Here is a 20,504-nt window from a genome sequence, read left to right as displayed (position 1 = left end):
GTGAGACAAATAAATCCTCTTTAAGTTGCTGCTTCTTAGGCATTTGGTCACTGAGATGAGAAAAGTAACTGATAGAGTTACTTTTACTGATAGAGTTACTACACAAACACCCCTGGTTTGTGTAGATCTCTCTGGCCTCGAAAATGCTAGAGTGGAATACATCTAAATGATATTATAGTCTGTGGTGGCTAACCCAGCTTGCATAATCCAGGGACACTGAGACATAAGCACCATTAAGTTAACTGAGGTGTGAGGTAGCAGGAGACTGTTGGCTATGTGTATCTCGTGAAGCTCTAGGCATTGTGTAAATCTTTCTGTGAACATGGGTGTAAAAAGGGTGAGAAGGGAGAGGTGCATACCGAATGGAACAACTTTGCTCTTTAGAGGACTGGGGTGAGGGCTAGTAAAACAGATACCATAGATGTAATGGGTGTCACAGTGCTTTGGTGGTCACACCTGGAGGTCTCTCACTCTCTGTAGCAGTGGTTCTCAACCTGTGGGTTGCAGCTCATTTGGGGTTGAATGACTCTTTCATAGGGGTCTCCCAAGACTTTTGGAAAACATGGATATTTACATTATGGCTCATAACAGTAGCAAAATTACGGTTATGAAGTGGCAATAAAATTAACCTATGGTTGGGGATTAGCAGAGCATGAGGAAGTATATTAAAGGGTTGCATCATTAGGAAGGTTGAGAATCACTGTTGTCCCGTTAGATCCTTAACTCATAGCTTCAGCCCTTGCCTGCTCACAATGCTCCAGGGCCCAGGGGATGCTCTGCATTAGCAAAAAGTCCTTAAATAATGCTAACATGATATGTCCTGACCTACTCAGACTTTTGTTCTGCTGGCATCTCTGTAACCTCTTCATCTGACCTGCTTAAGGTCATATACTGTCTTTAATTATCATTTCTTAAAATCTGAGGTTACCAGACGTTTTTCTTCCTACCCAAGGACTGACTGCATATTGTTTGGGCACAAGAGTAGGACAAGAGAATCAAGCCACATTTATTATTGTCATATACTGGCTTGGGAACATTGACCTAATGGGGGGGCTTTTTATACTGTAAAATATAGTTGATACCAGGAATACATTTGCAAAGGCATGTGATGAATGGAATGGGCTCCCTTCTTACCTGCTTTACTTGGAAAAGTTACCAGGAACCCTCACAATGGGGCTCAGCTCTCTTCCTGACCTCCTTCTAGATTCCTCTGCCCTGACCTCCCCCCCCCCCCAATGGTTTTAAATACAAGGGCTCCAGAAAAGATCATCAGCTCTGGCCTGTGCTTACAATGTCCTTGCCTTGCCCACCACTTCTTTTGATCTTAAGTGAGGTTTAAAGAAACAAAAGAATTAAGAACTGCATAAAACAAACAAACAAGTGATGGTTCTGGTTTGCATACTGGCACAGTCCCATTTGAAGTTTTATAAATCAATGAGATGACTAGACAACATGAGCCCTTTTCCCTTAGACATCCTTGCATGCTGGCCCTGACATGGCTTGTTGCAGGTACCCAACTTGAGGGACTTTTTTAAACTGTAAAATTCAGTTGATATCAAGAATACATTAGCAAAGGCATGTGATGAATAGAGTTCACAGCAGACATTCACATCACCATGGATGGATGTGGTCCATGTCACCAGTGCTCTGCTTAGAACCCACCAGTGGATTCTCATTTCTCCTCTAGTCAGTATCAGGAGTCTATCTCCAAGGTCCTATCTGACCCGGCAATATGCTTTCTCATCCCTCATTCCACTCCTGGCCCTAGCTTACCTTATATCTGGCTATTTCTGTCTCCAGCAGGCCCAGTTCCCTGGCCTGTGCATCTGTCATTCCCCCAGCTCTGTGCATTTCCTCAGCTATTTGCAACTTAGCCCTCTCTTTCCTCTTTAGATACTACTCAAGGGCTGCCTCACTCCTGTGCCTCACTCCTGTGCCTCACTCCCATATCAAGACTCCATCTGTTTACCCTACCTTCCTCTCCTTAGATGTGGATGTTGATAATACAGTCCTGTCTTCTCCCTGAGGCTTGGTCAGGGTGCTTTTTTCCCACTGCCAGCATACAGCAACAGTGAAGGGCACACAGAAAGGAGGGATAGGGAAGCATATGTGATAGTGAAGCCCCAAGCACTCTGCAGGCTGGAGAGAGCACGTTTGGCTGTTGATAGTTTTCATTTCTTCTCTGATCTGGGGCAGTGAGAAGTCTGTCCCTGCCTCTCTCTCTCTCTCTCTCTCCCTCCCTCCCTCCCTCCCTCCCTCTCTCCCTCCCCCTTCTTCCTGGCCCCTGGTAGCATCTGAGTTGGGGCGGATGATCTAAGATGTCTGTCTAGTCAGAGCTGGAGGCAGCCAGCCTGCTCTGTGGGGTCAGTGACAGCCAGTGATGCCATTAAAAGCTTTTGTGCAAACACAGCAATGACCAGAGGCACAGTTCTGTGTCATTTCTACAGCAAAAGGCCGGAGAGCTTCTTGGCTTCTGCATTTTTAATTTCCCCTCTTTCCTGACAGAGTAGTTTGGGCAAGGTCTACAGCTGGCTGGCTGTGGCCGGGCAGGCTGCAGTTGGGGTCATCCTGGGAAGCTAAAGGTGCCTGGTTTCACTGGGCTCTGATTTGCTGCCACTTCTTTGGACACCCCTTATCTACAGTAGGGGGGACTGGGACTTTATGACTATAGAAACTTCCCCAAGGGGCTCTACACATGCTGTTGCCATGTGATTCATTTAAGAGACTAAAATATCAGGTGCTTGCATTCTGCTTTTTCCAGCACTGATGGAGGGACCCTTCTGTGCCCCTTTCGTGCCTGTAAAGTAGTGTCCAAAGGCGGTGTGCTCTGATAACCTGAGAAGGGACAAGGATTCCACGTGAAGCAGGTGGTCTTGACAGAAGCCACTATGCTTGTAGCTTCCTTTTTCCTGGAGTAGAAAAGGTTAAATGAATGCATTAATGTTAGAGACAGCAGATAAATTATTTAGATTTTTTATTTAAAGATCCTTATAGGAGGTGGCACTGACAGGTCGCTTGAATTCAGTTGTAGTATCCCCCAAGCCTTGAGAAGAAAGGCTGATATAGCTCTTAAGCAGTCACTGCATAGTCACACTTCCAACTTACGATTATGTAGGACCACCAGAGACCATCTGAGTTCCAAAAAGAGCCAGGGCTGTATGCCAGTAGGCATTTGGTATATTTTCCAAATTCAGAAATATCAGAGAGTAGAGAATAGGGAAAACAGCATATGGATGAAGTCTGCAGGCCTATAGTAAATAATGAGTACTTGACATGAAACCTATAGATGAAATAGAGTTTTGCATCAGAAAGTGTAATGATGTTATCGAAACAATTTTCATTCATAAAATCATTGGATACTATCATATTAGTTCAGAAACATGTCTACCTTATCTGCCCATCAGTGGTCTGTGGTGCCTGCTTGTCGTAGTTTGCTCATCTGCATGAGGGGCTGATAAGCTAGGATGACTAACCAAACCGAATCCTCAGTGGACAGTGATGTCCAAAGTGGAAAGCAGAACCACAGCTCCCTGGTGCACTTATTTCTCAGTCAGGGCTCCCACTTAACTTAATTTTAAACTGTTGATGTGATTGGTGCCTTATCCCGTATGGCATGTCCCTTTGAGAACATGTTCAGACTACACGCCATATTCAAGGTGTTCTGTGACTTGTCCAAGCAGGGTGGACTGTTGCCTTTTCTCCAGGGGAGAACACAAAAACTTTATCTTCTAGTTCATGTGATAACATACCCAAAACACCCACTGATAAGAATCATGCAGCCTAATGACACTGCACATCTTTATCACTCCCTCATCAGACCATGGCTTGCTCCCCAAGCTGGGTGCCTCCACTCACCATCACCTTCCCTTCCTCTCCCATCTGCTCTTGAGTTCAGATAAGTAGAATCAAGTGGAATTTAGTTTTTGTGTTCAAATTGTTTTCAGTATTTGATTCATGAGATACACATCAATTTGTTGTAGGGTGCTGTCATTTGTTAGTTTTCATTGTTCAGTGTTTCTGTGAGTTAGTCTTTTAAAGGTAGAGTTAAGTTTAGCACAGTTTTAAGATTCATAGCAAAAGGGCAAAAATACAGAGATTTCCTGTGTTCCACATTGCCTCCCGCCCCAGCTTACTCTACTATCAGTAAAGCCATTGGGTGCTACATTTTTACCATTGCTGAGCCAATGGCCATTGTTTATATGGGAATTTATTCTTGGTGTTGTACAGTTTTGGACAAATGCAATACATACACTCTGTCACACAGAGTGTTTCCACTGCCTTGAAATCTGTATGAGCCGTGTTCTTATCCTTCCTCCTTCCTTTGCAGCCATAGAACTTTCATTGTCTCCATAGTTCTCTCTTTGATTTATCGTGTAGTTATGATGCTACGTGTTTCCCTTTTTTATTGCCTTCTTTCACTTAGAAATGTGCATTTATGTCTTTCCACAGTTTAATATCACCAGTATTTTTAAATTAAAATATATTCTTGGAGAATTTCATGTATACAGAGAAATATACCCACTCCCCATTTCCTCCTTTTGAATTCCTGCAGTGTAACCCCTTCCGAACTTTGTATCTTCATTTTCTTTTTAAAAATCCACTAAGTCCTATTAGTGCTGCTCACTGCACAGAGATGTGAGGCCATCCACTGAGCTAGAGCCACATGCCAGTGGCTATACCCCCAAGAAGAATGCTTTTTCCCTCCCTGAGCAGCTATCCAAAGCTCCTCATTTAGGGTTGGAACCTCACTAGTTACTGCCTGTTGGAGTTTTGGCTGGATTAATCTTTCACAGGTAGCCACAGCTGTTTGGAGTTGATGAGAGCAAAAGCCACATCATGACCTAAAGGAAGAATTCCACTGCTTTCCTCTCCTCTGACTTTGCATTTTTTCTGTGTCATCTTCTGCAGTATTCTCTAAGCTTGGTGGAGGTGGTGTGTGTCGGGGGTAGTTGAGTGCTCATGCAGATGTTCCACATAGGGCTGTGTCTTAGGGCTTCATTCTCTGTAATGAAACGTCATAATGGAAGAAAGGGTTTAGTTGGCTTACATTTCCATCCAACTGTTCATCATAGAAGGAAGTCAGGACAGAAACTCAAACAGGGCAGGAACCTGGAGGCAGGAGCTGATGTTGAGATCATGGAGGGATGATGCAACTGGCCTTACTCCCCAAGGCTTGTGCAGCCTGCTTTCTTATAGAACTCAGGATCACCAGCCCAGGGATGGCACCATCCACAACAGGCTGGGCCCTCTCCCAATCACTAATTAAGAAAATTCCTTACAGCTGGATTCTATGGAGCCATTTTCTCAGTTCAGGTTCTCTCTTTTCTGATAACCCTAGCATGTGTCAAGTTGACGTAAGACTAGCCAGCAGATGAGAACCCACCACGGTTATGTATTCACTGCACTTTGACCAATCATGAGTCTCTGCACTGACTGCCGAGCACTATGGCTTTGGAAATTTGAGAGGGGTTGTATTAATTTTTAGATGTGTCTATCCATTTTTATGATGTCTTCCTCAATTTTTTTTCTTTTTTAGTGTTTAATGGTGGAGGGCCTTCACTTCCTTGGTTAGATTTATTCTGAGTATTTTAGTGTGTACACACATGCAGGTGTGTGTGTGTGTGTGTGTGTGTGTGTGTGTGTGTTATATTGATTCATTTGGAGTTGATTTTTATGCAGTGATAAATAAATATCTAGTTTCATTTTTTGACATGTTGAAACCCAGTTTTCTCAGCACCATTTGTTAAACATGCTCCCTTTCCTCCAATGTATTATTTTGCCATCTTTGTCAAAAACCAGATAACTGTAGTTGTGTGAGTTTATATCTGAGTCCTCGGTTCTGTTCCATTTATTTATGTATATTCTCTTTGTGCCAGTGCGACATGGTTTTCATTGCCATGGCTCTATGGTATAATCTTAGATCAGGTGTGTTGATGCCTTCTACACTGCCCTTTTGTTTTGCTTTGGCTGCCCTTGGTCCTTTATGACTCTTCATATTCATCTGTAGTTCTTCTATCTTAGTGAAGTATGGCTTTGGAATTTTGAGTGGGGTTGCACAAATTTTTAGATTTCTTTTGGTAGGATGGCATTTTCACAAGACCCTGACCATGAGCAGAGATGGTCTATCCATCTTTCGTCTTACTCAGTTCTTTCTTCAGTGTTTAATGGCGGAGGGCTTTCACTTCCTTGGTTAGATTTCTTCTGAGTGTGTGGATGCACGTGAGTGCATGTGTGTGTGTGGGGGGGGTTGTGAATGGACTGTTTGCTTCATTTTTCTCAGTGTGCTTGTTACTTATGTATAGGGTAGCTGCTGGTGTTAATTTTATATCCTCGTACTTTGCTGATAGCTTTTATCAACTCTGAGATGGTTTTGCTGGTGTCTTTAGAGTATGTTGTACATAGAATCATATCCTCTGCAAAATGGATACTTTGATTTCTTCTCTGCTTATTTCCCTCATTTTTTCCTCTCATTGCTCCAACTAAGAATCCAAGCTCTCTATAAAAGAGAAATTAAGAGAGGTGATACTCTTGGCTGGCTCTTGATCTTAGTGGGAATGCTTTGATGTTTTTTCTCTGTTTAAATATGATGCTACATAATGTTTGTTAGGTAATCTTTTATTATGTTGCAGTATGCTCTTTCCATTCCTAGCCTCTCTGTGACGTTTTGTCTTGAAAGAATGTTGGATTATTTTTCAAAAACCTTTTCTGTATCTGTTGAGATGATTCTGTGATTTCTGTCTTTTATTCCATTTCTGTGATTATATTTGTTGATTAGTATATGTTGATCCACCCCTGCATCACTGAAATACAGCCATTGGTCCTGATCAATGATCTTTTTGATGTGATAGTGAATTCAGTTTGTAAATATTTTATTGAGAATTTTTGCATTTCTGTTTACCAGGGATACCAGTTTGTAATTCTCTCTGTGTGTCATTTATTCTGCTCTCATATTTCTTACATGCTTTTGAAAAAACACCCTCAGTTTTCTGGAGTCTTTATCTTCTGTTTTCAATAGTTTGACATTGTGTGCTGGTGTACAGTTTTATGGCAAGTATGCTGTTTCAGTTTGTATCTGACACTGTTGAGAAACTCTTATTAATATTTCAAATATCTTCTGGCTGGTCATCTCCTTGTCTATATATCAGTTGTTCCAAAGTTCTTGGATGTGGTAGTTTTCTTTTTCTTCAGCTTGTTCTTTGTTCTCTTGTTTCGGAGGTTTTTATGGGCAGTCTATCCAAGCTTAGAAATTCTTACCCATATTCCTTTACGAGCCTATCAGAGGCATTCATTCCTGTCACTTCAACTTCAAGAGCTAGCATGTCTTTTCTAGTTCTTACTTTTATGGCTCCTACTGTGTTTACACTGCCCATCTGTTCTCACATGCTGTCTGCTTTTTCTGAGACTTACAGCATCTTAATAACAATTGTGAATCGCCAGTCTGTTCATCTCTGGATCTTGGTCTGGTGCTGACTTTCAAGTAGTGTTTGATTTTTTGTTTTGATTTTAGTTGTCTTTTAATATGCCTTGACATTTTCTCACAATAGATAGACATATTGGGCTACAGAAAAAGAATGACTGTAAATAGCCTAACCGATGTGGTGGTGAAGTGAAGAGGCAGGCCGTGGCATGCATTCTAGAATTCTGGGACTGGGACTAAGTCTTCAGGAGCCTGAAAGTCTGGCTGTGATATTTGTGCACTTCTCAGCCCTCTCCTTCCCATTAGTTGGACCAAGATGTCAAGGGGGGTAGAAATAGCTAGAACTAGGTCTAGTGTATAGTGTAGCTATACTATTTTGGGGCATATGCCTAACAGACTTTATATCCCACTATAGAGAGACCTGCTCATCCATGTTTGTTGCTATTGTATTCACAGTGATAAGGAAGTAGAAAGGGCCTAGATGTCCATCAACTGATGAATGGATAATAAAATCATTCATCTGCTAAGAAAAATGAAATTATGAAAATGAAATTACAGGTAAATGAATGGAGCTAGAAACAGTCATTATGGGGGAGGCAAACTAGACCCAGTAAAACAAACATCACATGTTTTCTTTCACTGTGGATGTTAGCTTTTAATCTTCATATATGTGTGTTTCCTTTGTAATCCCTATTGAATTCGGGAAATTATAAGGGGCCATGCAAAGGGGCTTTTAAGGGAGGAGAGATAAGTATAAGTATGCAGATGAAGAGGGATTAATAGAACAGGAAGAGTTAAGTGGGGTGGGGATGGGTGGGCAGGGTAAGGGAGAGAATAAGAGGCAGGTAACCAACCCCAAAGACCTTTAAAAGCATCCTATGGAAACCTACTACCATAGAAGCTGCCTAAAGTATATCCATACACGTAGATAAAAGAGTTATCCTATACTGGGCAACAATGCCCCTACTAGACCCTGCAGACTAACAAATAAAAATCGTGGTGCCATAAATGGGTCAGTTCTTCAGGAGTTTCTGGCTCCTAAGGTATCATAGACACCTCCAATATTGCAGGCTACTGCTAATGCTCTTGGTTATCCCCAGAACTTGACAGGAAGACTCTAGTGCTGGAGTCATAGAACACGGACAGATGAAGCTGTTGCTCTCCTGGAAGCTTTGTCCCTACTGGATATCCTTCCAGTTCTGGAAGGTGTTGGGCACATGACCAGAAGAGTAAAGTAACCATCCATGAGCTGGACAGCCTGAATTTTATCCCCAGAACTCACATGGTGGAAGGGGAGAGGCAACTCAAGCAAGTTGTCTTTTCACATCTACATGCATATATGTACACATACACACATGTGCATACGCAAACACTCACACACAAAAATAATAAATCAATAAGTCACAAAGAAAAAAATAAAATTATATTTTTGGAGAGATAGCTTAGCAGTTAAGAGCACTGGCTACTCTAGAGGACCCGGCTTCAATTCCCAACTTCTACATGATAGCTCACAACCATCTATAACAGCCGTTCCAGGGGATCTGTCACCCTCTTTTGGCTTCTGTGGGCATGCCCATGGTGTACAGACATGTGGAGCAAGATTTAAAATAAAATAATAATTTCTAAAGAAAAATTAAATTATACCTGTCTAAGCAGGTCTAACATTTTCAAATGGGCAGGATGGTAAATTGTTTTTCTTCTCTGAGTTCTCTGGTTTTTGACCTGGCTCTATTTTCCCTCTAAAATCTTCATATTTTGTTCCCATCATCACTTTAATTCATATAGAACAGATGTGCTACCTTACCTCTTCATATACTGCAAATGAGTCTCCAAGTTCTTTTACTTTTGTTTTATATCTGTTTTTAATATTAGAGGATTTGGTTTAACTTCAGCCAAATCTTCATTACCTTACTTGGAGATACTGTCCCCAGCTCAAATTTAAATAGTTATTTATATTTTCTTTGTGGATATATGATTTTTTCTAACATGTCTTTAAATATTGTGGACGTAATTTTGTCAAGTATGTAAAGTTTTTAATGGTTTGCCAATTTAAACCTGTTTTCTGATTATTGCAAGCATATGGAAACCTAATGAGTTTTATGAGTCTGTTTTCAGATTGGCAGTCTTTCTCAAATTCTTATTCAAATTTTAGATACTGCCATTTTCTAGGTTATGATATTTTTCTTTCTGGTGTTTAAACCTTTTATTGTACCTTTTTTCTTTAGCTCTAAACTTTAGGCTGCATTAGATGACAGTGTACTGTTTTGATGTTTTTGTTTACTGAAAATAACATAGTTTTTACTTATTTTCATTTTTTGAGATAATATCTCATTTCTAACACAAGCTTTCCTTTATACGCTATGTATCCCAAGCTGGCCTTGAACTCAGGATCTTCCTGCCTCAGCCGCTCTAGTGCTAGGGTGACAAACATGCACCAGCGCCCTTGGGTCTCCTAACACTTTAGCACTTACTTTGTTGTACAGAGAGGTAGGTTTCTCATGCACATGTTTCAGTGTTTTTTGTTCTTCCTTAGCGCAGCTTCTCCAGTCCCCCTTTCCTCCTCTCCTTCTTTGTCTCCTTCCTCTCTCAAATAGTCTTCCTTTCTGTTTCCAAGACAGGTATTTCACCACCCTATTGTCCCCTCCCTTCCTTCTTTCCTCCCTCCCTCCCTCAAAACTCTTTTTCCTCTCTTGCATTCCTCTCCTTCTCTCACATTGTCTGCCTGTGTGTGAGTTAAAGTCTGGATTCTGCATATACAAGAACCCGTGTCTCTGCCTATCCATCCATTCATCTGTTGGATAGCTGGGCTGTTATGAACATGTGGCAGAAAATGTGGGGTGCAAGTTTCTCTGTGACAACTTAGAATTCTTTGGGTCATGTCTAGGGGTGGTGTGGCTGGCTTGAGTGGTAGCTCTATTTTAGCTTTTGGAGGAAGCTTCACATTATTTTTCATAGTGGCTGTAGTAAGGTTTATATTCCTACCAGCCATGACTCGTGACTCCTTCCCTACATCCTACCAAGCAATTGTTACCATTTTGTTTTTTATAATACCCATCTGAAGTTTTGATGGAAAAAGAGTTGAGCAAGATATGCTTGTGGAGGGGTTTATTGATTAAATAAAACAGAATGAGCTGCTGGAGAGACAAAGCTATATTATATAAATGCAGGTTTATTGAGAGCAGTGAGGGAGGTGGAAGGGGAGCATGTGCTGAAGGGGGGCAGGTAGGGAAAGAGAGAGGACAGGAAGGGGGAAAGGGGGAAAAGGCCTCTGGGAGAGAGGCCCCACCCCTAGGTGGAGGGCAGGGTATGGCAGACATGGCCTGCAGCAGGTAGGGACTTTAACAGGGCTGCTAAAAGAAAGATGGAGCCAGGGGAATGTTGGTTGGGGTGGGTGCAGATAGCCTGCTCTCTCCTGTAACAGCACTCCTCCCCTGACATTCCTGGGGCAGCCCCTGTGCATGTAGAAGCTGATGTGTAATCATCTCTCTCCTTTTGACTTACCACTTTTCAGCATCTGCCTCAGGCCATACCCTCTGTCCTTTCTGCCTAGGGCTCCAAGCACCTGTGGCTGTGTCCTCAACATCTGCTTCCTCGGCAGCAGCCTGTGCCCTACCCTTAAGTCCCTGAGACACCCACCTCCTTCCACAGACCCCCCTTCCTCCTGAGACACCCTCCCACCTTCTTCCTCAGATACTCTCTTCCTCCTGAGACACCCACCTCCCTCCATCTTCATCTCTTTTTCTCCCTTTCCATCTGTTTCTACTTTGTATGCACACACTTGATTGTGTTGATATGCCAAGGGATGTAAAAAAACCTCAGAACTTTATATACTTAGAACTCTAAGTATAGTTGAACTGTTATTCCTCTTCATTTTTTTAAACAAAATTTAAAACACTCTTTGCTGGAATTTTATATTGAGTGGCTGAATTTGTCCTTACTTGAAGTGATTGTTATTTCATTAAATAAATATTAAACACATTTATTTGAAAACACTGACTATACAGTAAATTCTTAGACTTTTCATCTGGATAATATTTGCAATTATGATCATATGCAGGGACACAAGGGGCAGATGTGGGGGTAGAAGAGGTAAGAGTGTAGCTAAAATGGAAGAAAGGTTGCTTTAGAAAGGTTGTTCCCCCCCACCCCCCACCCCCCCACACACAGGTGAGAGCTTTACTCTATGACTTGCTCTTCTTAGACTCTTTCTCTGACTCAGTGGCTGTATTCTAACTGCCCTCTTGTTTCCTTTTCACTGTATGCATACTTGGTGGGCTCCGGAAACCTCAGGATGAAGTTTTGACTGTGATCCGGAGAGTCGATGATAATTGGGCAGAAGGCATGCTGAGAGACAAGATTGGCATTTTCCCTCTCTTGTATGTGGAGGTAAGTCTACTAACAAATCTGTGTGCCCTTGTTTGATTCACCAGAATGTTGGGCCCTGGCCTGGGGAAGCCCCTTTCTGAGACAGAGGGAGTTTCTTCTCCAAGCATGTAATACTTCCTGCTTCCTGGAGGCTTCTTCTAATATGCCTTGTTACATGAGGATTCCTCTGGCCACTTTCAATGGTTCCTCCCACACCTGCCTGCTATCACCTCACTGTGCGTTCAAGGGTAGGACCTAGGCAGCCTTCCCTATCCTTTCTCAGACTCCTAGACCCATTACTCATTTTTTTTTCCTGAGATTTCTGAAAAGTGCTGTCTCCCAGCCCAAAGAGAAGAGTTTATGGGGAGGCAGCATTTCCTTGAACACCCACACAGATCCCCAGTGCACACTACTGACCACTGGCTGTGTTCTGAGCTCCTTCCATTTTTCTTAGCTGGGCAACTCATCCAATGAGACTCACTCAGCAGAGGTAACCAGAGGCAACCCAAGGCTAATCTGAGACCTGATTGTTTCCTGGCTCCTTTCTGTGTCCAGGAAGCATGTATTTCCAAGTGCCACCTTAGGACGGTTGCTGAGCTGCCTATCCACCCTGGACTATTTGTCCAAGATTATTTGCTCATATGTATGTCCTCCATTTGTTGCTGCAAGGCCTGTGTGGTCCATGTGTAGGCCAGATACTTTTGTCTGATGACCACTCGGGGTGTCCTGTATGCAAAGGCTGAATGCCTCTGTCTCAGTACTTGATTTATCTTCCAGTAATGTGGACATTAGAAAGTGATGTTCACCCCCACTTTGTAGATGATCAGAGAGCCCATAGGTCCTGGAAGGTGTCGGGCCCCTGCTGATGTGTGGAACGTAGATGGTCTGCTTTAGGCTTTACTTTTCATTGTCCTGGCCCACATGGTGTCCAGCAAACAACTCAAGCTTTGTTTAGCTTAGTGTGGAGTTCCTGACTGCAGACACACCTTGTACTAAGGACTTGAGAGCCGGAGGAGGGCCAGGCAGGGAGCATGGACATCAGGATGTACATGTGGTAGACATTTGTTGGAATCATCTACATGACCTTGGCTGTCCACCGGTAAAGGCCCAGTGGTTTTCCTGGCATTCTCTACAGTCTTGCTGGGGGTATGTTTTCTAGCTTCAACACTTACTGCTGTCCACAGCTCTCCTCAAATATTCTAGCAAACATTTACATTGGATTGGCTGCCCAGCAGATCCAAGGCCTTTATTAGCAATGACGGTAGGTCCATGCATATACAGCATCCCTGTGTCTGTAGGCCTTATTGTTACCCCTACAGTTGCCTTTAATTGCTTCTGCTCTTACACACTTCATTGTTGTACCTTTCCTCTCTGTATAGCTACTTAAAATAAGATGCCTTACTGTGTGACTATCCATGCAGTCTTTAAGCCCCAAATTCAAAGTTCTTGGTGATTTTCAACAGTGTAGTATTTTCCCTGAGTCTTACAGAGATTCCCCAAAATGCAAGAATGTTCATGGAAACCTTGTGACAATAGCTCCAAACTTAAAACAACTCAAGACCTCTGTCAGCAGTGAAAAGGCTAAATGCTACACCCCCACAGCACCTCATAACCATCTGAAACTCCACTTCTAAGGAATCCAGTGCTGTCATCTGGTCTGCACAGGTCCAGGTCCACACAAACATAGCACAGGCAAAATGCCCATACAAGAAAGAGTGTACTACCTAGTGCCCAGCATGCACAACAGTGTCTACTGCCCTGGAGCCCTGGCTCCAGAGTCATCTGTGCTGAAGAAAAGAAATGTGAACAGAGTATTCCCAGAGACCTTTGCTGGTTCTGTATCAGTTCCCTTCTGGAGAGATAAAGATACAGAGCAAAAGCCTGACATTTGCCATGTGCTCTCTAGGTTAGGTCACAGCATCTGGAAAACTAGAAATTCCACTGCCTTCCATCTGGAAGATCTAACTGGTATTTGACCTTAGTTTGTGGGAAGAAGGCTTGGGTTGTGGCTTTTTTCAGAGCTTCAGCAGAGGGCACAGTTTGGGGCGCTGTTTGCCCCCTAATGTTTATGAAGAGATATGATCAGTATGTGTCTAAATTCATGAGATACACGGGGTCTCATGGGTAGCCACTTCATCAGGAACCTGATACATGGAACAGCAACAGCAGGTTTGAAGGCAAGTGTCTGGTTAGACTCCTGCTAGCTGACTGAGAAACTCATGTCTGCCTTGCCTTCCTATATGCATGGAATGCAGGCAATAATACTGAGTAGGCCTTAAATAAAAAGCTGCACTGTGTTCTCTGGCTGTGGCTGACTCTTGCCTAGGCTTGCCAGACATTTGCAGCAAGAGGATCATTGCTGAAGCCAGCCTGACCTTTGTTCCTGAGTAGCCCTTCTCTGAGAAGTTACAGAAGTTACAGTTCTCTTCATAGTTACAGTTATGAAGTAGCAAGAAAACTACTTTTATGGTTGTGGGTCACCACAGCATGAGGGACTATTAAAGGATCGCAGCATTAGCAAAGTTGAGACTCTAAAAGTGTTGTGAACTTTCTGGCAGCCATCTCCTTGCTGAGACCAAGGGCACCTGCTCAGTCATCAGATGACAGCCTGGCACTGCACACTTACTGAGTCTGAGAAACAGAAAGGAGACACCTGAGTCCCTCATCATTATTAGTAACAGAAATGATGAGAATCTAAGGGTTGCCATCCAGCACTCAAAAGGGCCTTCCTCCTGGAGAGGGCAAAGTAGTGTCATTATTTTGTTTGTTTTTTTTTTTTTTTTAACATGTGCTTGTGTTAATAGAAGTAAAGTGTACAGCCTGGGGGGGGAATTCTTCCTTCCTGGGTCAAGAGTTCAAGGATGGTTTGGGTGGACCATTGGATTGCTTTTGAAGGCTCTAGTTGTGAGCTTAGCCCTGTTGCATGAGCACCCACCTGAAAACCCTGTCCATCATGTCCCTTCTCAGAGGGCTCAAAAATAGTGTGGTCATATCCTCAGCCCAGCACCTAGCTAGCTAAAGCAAGTTAGGGACATCATGGGCTTCAGACATGACCCATCTGGGCACATCTCCCATTCTTCACCTCTGCATTACACGTGTAACCTATGACCAACCTTGCCACCTTTGTGAGACTCAGCAACCCACGTCTTCCAGAGGCTAGAGGCCTAGGACCCCTGGGGTGCACTTTATCAGTGGTGTACTCCAGGTGGTGAGAGAGTCTGGGGAGAGCCAGCTCCAGCCAGAGACAGCACCCTCATTCCAGAGCAGATAGGAGCACATAGGAACGGGTCAGATCGCACCAGATTCAAGCCCTGACCTAGTGTCATTGCATTTGGGGGTTAAGCAAATCTTGTGTGGTATATGGAAAACTTCTGGTACTATTTATAGATTCTGAAAAAAATAGTAGCAAAGCTAAAGTTCTGATTAAGCTAAATGGATGTAATCAGCCCCAAAGTAAATGTTGCTAAGGCAACTGTCTCCTATGTGATATGATGGTCCTTAGCATCAGCTCTAGAATGCAATGCCAGGCATTTGTTGCGCCTCAGTCAGCTGCCTGCTGGTTTGGGTTCATCTCTTATGAGACACAGTAGCTCATTACTTCATTGACTATAAAGAGGGGATGTTATTTTGAACCCCTGCCTCTAAACATAGTTTTACCACTGAGAAAAAGCAGCGCCCTGCAGCTGTGATTCAGGCCACTCTCTGTGGTGCTGTGGCACTCTGTTTGCCATCTCCTGGTACTTGTCACTTGTGGCTTTTGTTGATTTTTCAGTCATTTGACTGGGCAGGAGAACGTTTTCAGGAAGGAAGCTCAAGAGAGGTTTCATGGGTATCAGGTTTCTTCAAAGAGATGGCTTAGATAAATGTATGAAAGGACATTTATTAAGGAAATTGGCTCTGGCTACTATGGAGACTGGGAAGTCAGGCAACCAACCATCTATAAGATAGAGCTCTGAGATGGTAGTGGCTCAGGGCAAGTGCAAAAAGTCTTAGAGCTGGAGACCCTGAGGTGGGTCTCTCAGCTTCGGGCAGGAGGCCTGAGAATGGGAGAGTGTTGCCACAGTGATAACCCAGCTGAGGATTAACTGCCAACTGTTTTTGATCAGGCTTTTACTCGGAAATTCAGTATATTCTCAGGACCTTGTATGACAAAACATCACCTGGAAGCCCTGTCTCTTCAGCCTTTCCCCAGGGCTCTGACTTCAGTTACACATGGTGCACAGACCCACCTTGGAGGGCTGAGGTGTACATGAAGCTCTATGCCACAGTTCCCAAACTTTGAACTTCCTCAACCACTTGGCCAAGGCAGTCTCTGCCCGCTGATGCCACCCCCAAGCCTTGCACCTGGGTAGACTTGGCATGTTGTGAGTTCCTCCAGGAAACTCAAGGCTGGAGAAGTGGATGCTAATCCAGGACCTTGTTAGCTGCTGGCAGGACAGGCATGGGTCTTGGGCACCTGACACATGCACTCAGCCTTAGCTCTACAGAAGTTTTCATGGATGTAGATAGACCAGTATTCCTGATGTATGTTTGATGGCCATTTTGGGTCATTAGAAAAGTGGATCATTAAGCTGAGTGTGAACATCCCCATTGGCAAGACACAGCATTTGGTTCAAGGAGAGTATGTCCTCGTAATCCACAAAACAGTATGTAACTCTGTGATTGCTGAGTTAAAGGCCTTGTTTTAGATCTGAAAGGGGGAAAGAAAGGGCTTATGTAAGTTTTCTTTAAGGGACTAGACAAAGCTTAGAGTGTTTCAGCCGGGCTCAGCTGAGCAGACTGCTGTGGGAAATGAGTGTGCTAACCACATCTGATGCTAGAAGGCTCACTCATCTCATCTTGGCTTCTGCCCTCTCACTACAGAAGGCAACCTGGGTCCTCTCTGAGAGTTTCCTCTCTTATATCTGCAAACAAACTCTGTCATCAAATCCCAGAGCAGCCCTGGACAGACAGATGTGCTCCCTTTGGCCTTGTGATAAGCTCCCATTTACCTTCTTACCAGGACAGGTCCCTCACAGGAACAGCAATAAAAACAATGATACCCAAGAAGGTGAAGATGGGGTTATTTTTACACTTGGCTTCTTGCTGACTGATAGGCCTCTGTCTTCACCCATCTTCCTTCTCAGGGACTAGTCCAGGATTATCTCCACAGGCTATCCTGATCACCGCCTGCCTCACTCGCCCAGTACTGTGAAGGCTTCTGGCTCCTGCAGCACTCACAGGCAGTGCTTATCACCTCCATTCCCTAAGCCCAGAGGCCTTACCTCACTCCTCATCCTTCTGAACTTTCCATGTTAACACACACCTTCCCTCTTGAAACCATGTTCCTTAGCCTTAGTTTCCTTAGTTTCAAACCACCTAACTCCTAAGCATCTACCCCATTCTAGCTCATCTCCTTAGTATACAGTGAATTCAAGGAATTCCTGGGGCTGTCCTTGAATGCCATGTCCTGTCTACCCTCTCCCCATCTGCCATCTAACCAGAGAACAGCATCAGATAATGGAGATGGTATGTTCTCTTGTTGAGAAGGCATAGGCTGGCCGCACCCAGGCATCTCAGCTGGTGTTGGGGACCCAAGCATAGCTGCTGACAGGAGTGTCAGTGAGGACTCATTTTGCGACTGTGACTAGTCTGCAGCAGTCCCTTTCTACTTTGCTGTCAGTCCATGCTGACTTTCTCCCAGAATCTCAGGGTAAGACTGCCTCCTCAGGAAACAAGTCTTTAATTAGAGATTGGCCCAGGGAGCATCATCCACATTTTTAAAGCACATCTCACTGTATATTTAGGGTATACAACATCTTATGCAGTTAAGTGCTTCCTATAGTGGAATAAATTAGCTTATCCATTAGCTACTCATTTTACCATTGGCAAGGACAGCTGCAGTTTCCTCCTGCTAGGAAATCCTTGGTGGGATTCTACAGCTGTTATTAACCATAGTGCTCCTGTTACGGTTTAGCTCTTTAACTTGTTCTTGAGATTGTTTAACTCTTTTCTTTGTATATCTGACTTATTTTACTCAGAGACATGTTCTCTGGGTCCACCTATTGTGCAGCAGATTCACGTTTAAAGAAATTGAGACTACATACCTGTAGTCAAGGTACTTAGGAGACTGGGCCTCAAATACTTAAAGGCCTGGAGTTTAAAGTCAGCCTTCGCAGTAAGATCATGTTAAATAACATAAAACAAAATCAAAAAATAAAGAAAAATTTCAGACTCCACATAACAGGGCAAGGGTAGGTCCTGGCTGTACAGATGGAAGCCATTTGCCCAGGAGAGCTGTGGTACTGAGGCTGCCATGCTCATGCCATGCGGGCCTGGGCAGTGGTAATAGTTTTCAGACATGGTGGTGAGAGGACATGTAGCCATGCAGAAGTCCTACAGTGACTGCAAAATACTTCTCTGCTGAAGCATGGTGAGCATTTAGTTCAGAAAGAGTGGGGTGCCTGGTTTTACAGGAACTGGCATTCATTGCAATCTCAGAGTTGTTCCATTGGCCCCCATGGTTGTAGTACTTGGCAAGGGATTTTTACCAAGATTTATTGCCAGTAGGAAAAACACCTTGCCTGTTCTCTTTTGGTAATATGATTTCCTTAGCAGAGATCATACACAAGTTCATGGTGATCCTTGTACTTTCAAGATTTCATGTGTACATGTGCATTTTAGCAGAATATCTGTAGCTCCTCACTTCAATCAGTTATGGCAAACTGAGAAAATACAATCATGTCTTCATCTTATTTCTTCTTAACTGCCCCAGAGAAACTCAAATCTCCTCTCTGCTGCTTTTCTGTCTTTCAAGTCCTTCAAAGTGAAAATAATTAGAGATCTAGTTTGAAGCTGTTGAGAACTGTCTGTCCAAGGGGAAGCCAGAGCCAGGGTTAATAATCAAATTTTCAAGATGTCTTCCTGTCAGTGATTTTTTTCTTTTTAAAAAATATAATACTTTACTAATCATTTGAAAATTATATAAATGCATATGATGTATTTTGATCTTATCCATCCTCCATTCCTCCCCATAACTCCCCATGATTTATCCCAAGGTCGCACCCAACTCCTCTTTTTTTATTTAATAACCCACCAAATCAAATTTGTGTTGCCCATATATTCATGTCTCATGAGTTTGTAGTCATCTACTGGCATGTATTCAGCTTTCTAGGAGCTATACCCTTAAAGAAAGCTAACTTTCCCTTCTGCAGAAGACAACTATTTTTTTCTCTATATCAGTTTTTTTTTTCATCAATTACACTTTATTCATTCTGCATCCCCCCATAAGCCTCTCCCTCCTCCCCTCCCAGTCCCACCCTCCCTCCTCCCTCTGATTGCATGCCACTCCCCAAGTCCACTAATAGGGGAGGTTCTCTTCTCCTTTCTGATCTTAGTCTGTCAGTTCACATCAAAAGTGGCTGCATTGTCCTCTACTATGGCCTGGTAAGGCTGCTCCCCCCCCAGAGGGAGGTGATCAAAGAGCAGGCCAATCAGATTATGTCAGAGGCAGTCCCTCTTCACATTACTATGTAACCCAATTGGACTCTGAACTGCCCTGGGCTACATCTGTGCAGGGGTTCTGGGTTATCTCCATGAATAGTCCTTGGTTGGAGTATGAGTCTCTGGGAAGTTCCCTGTGTTCAAATTTTCTTGTTCTGTTGCTCTCCTTGTGGAGACCCTGTCCTCTCCAGCTCTTACTATTTCCCAGTTCTTACCTAAAATTCTGTTCACCTGCCCAACAGTTGCCCATCCGGCTCAGCATCTGCTTTGATAGTCTGAAGGGCAGAGGCTTTCAGAGGCCCTCTGTGGTAGGTTCCTAGGTTGTTTCCTGTTTTCTTCTTCTTCTGATGTCCAACCTCTTTGCCTTTCCGGATGGGGATTGGACATTTTAGTTAGGGTCCTCTCTCTTGCTTAGTTTCTTTTAGATGCACAGGTTTTAGTGGGTTTGTAGGACAACAACTATTAATAGCTCTTTGGTTAGGGGATCATGAACCCCTGCCCCTACCATGCTGGAATGTTGACTGGCTAGATCTTGTACACATCTTGTGCAGGCAACTATAGCGTCTGTAAATTCATGAGTACAATGGTTATGTCATGCAGGTCCAAAAGACACTGTTTTGCTTCAGCCTTCCCCAACCTTTGACTCTTTTTTTTAAAATAATCTATTTAATTTTATTTTATGTGCATTAGTGTGAAGGTGTCAGATCCCTTGGAATTGGCATTACAGAGAGTTGTAAGCTGCCATGTGGGTGCTGGGAATTGAACTCGGGTCCTTTAGGAAGAGCAGACAGGGTTCTTACCAACTGAGCCATCTCTCCAACCCCTAACCTTTGACTCTTATAGTAAGTAATTCCATCTTCCTCCATGGTCCATGAGACTTGAGGACAGTGAGTGTGGTATGGATGTTTAATTTTTGGCTAAGCATTCCAAAGACACTTCCTCTCTGAACTTTGAGAGTTTTTTCTATTAACTGCCATTTAATCAACAAAGAAACTTCCCTGATGAGGATCAAGAGATGAACTAATCTGAGTACAGAGATATGAATTTATAGAGGAGTTTAAAACTTTATTTATTTAAAACTGTTTATAAATAAAACTATTTATTTAGCAAAATAATAATAGTATGTTCACCCCAATCATGTGCTCTTGTACCAGGCACTCATTAGGATCTAGATTTAAAAACAGTCAAAACAAAGCTGCTACAAACATGGTTGAGCAAATGTCCTTTTTGTGTACTTGAG

General features: G+C 43.2%; 1 protein-coding gene across 2 annotated transcripts in view; it reads left to right on the top strand.

Moving 5' to 3' along the window:
- The window catches only part of Sh3rf3 (SH3 domain containing ring finger 3), a 312,507-nt gene that overhangs the window by 182,961 nt on the left and 109,042 nt on the right, over positions 1 to 20,504 (top strand). For both annotated transcript variants that reach the window (XM_021651788.2, XM_060369517.1), the window contains exon 3: positions 11,708 to 11,803. In XM_021651788.2, the coding sequence (XP_021507463.1) occupies positions 11,708 to 11,803 (96 nt within the window). The remainder of the gene's footprint in view (positions 1 to 11,707; positions 11,804 to 20,504) is intronic.

Source organism: Meriones unguiculatus, chromosome 16 (assembly GCF_030254825.1).
Source record: "Meriones unguiculatus strain TT.TT164.6M chromosome 16, Bangor_MerUng_6.1, whole genome shotgun sequence".
NCBI lineage: Eukaryota > Metazoa > Chordata > Mammalia > Rodentia > Muridae > Meriones > Meriones unguiculatus.
This window is presented reverse-complemented; position numbering and strand designations above follow the sequence as displayed.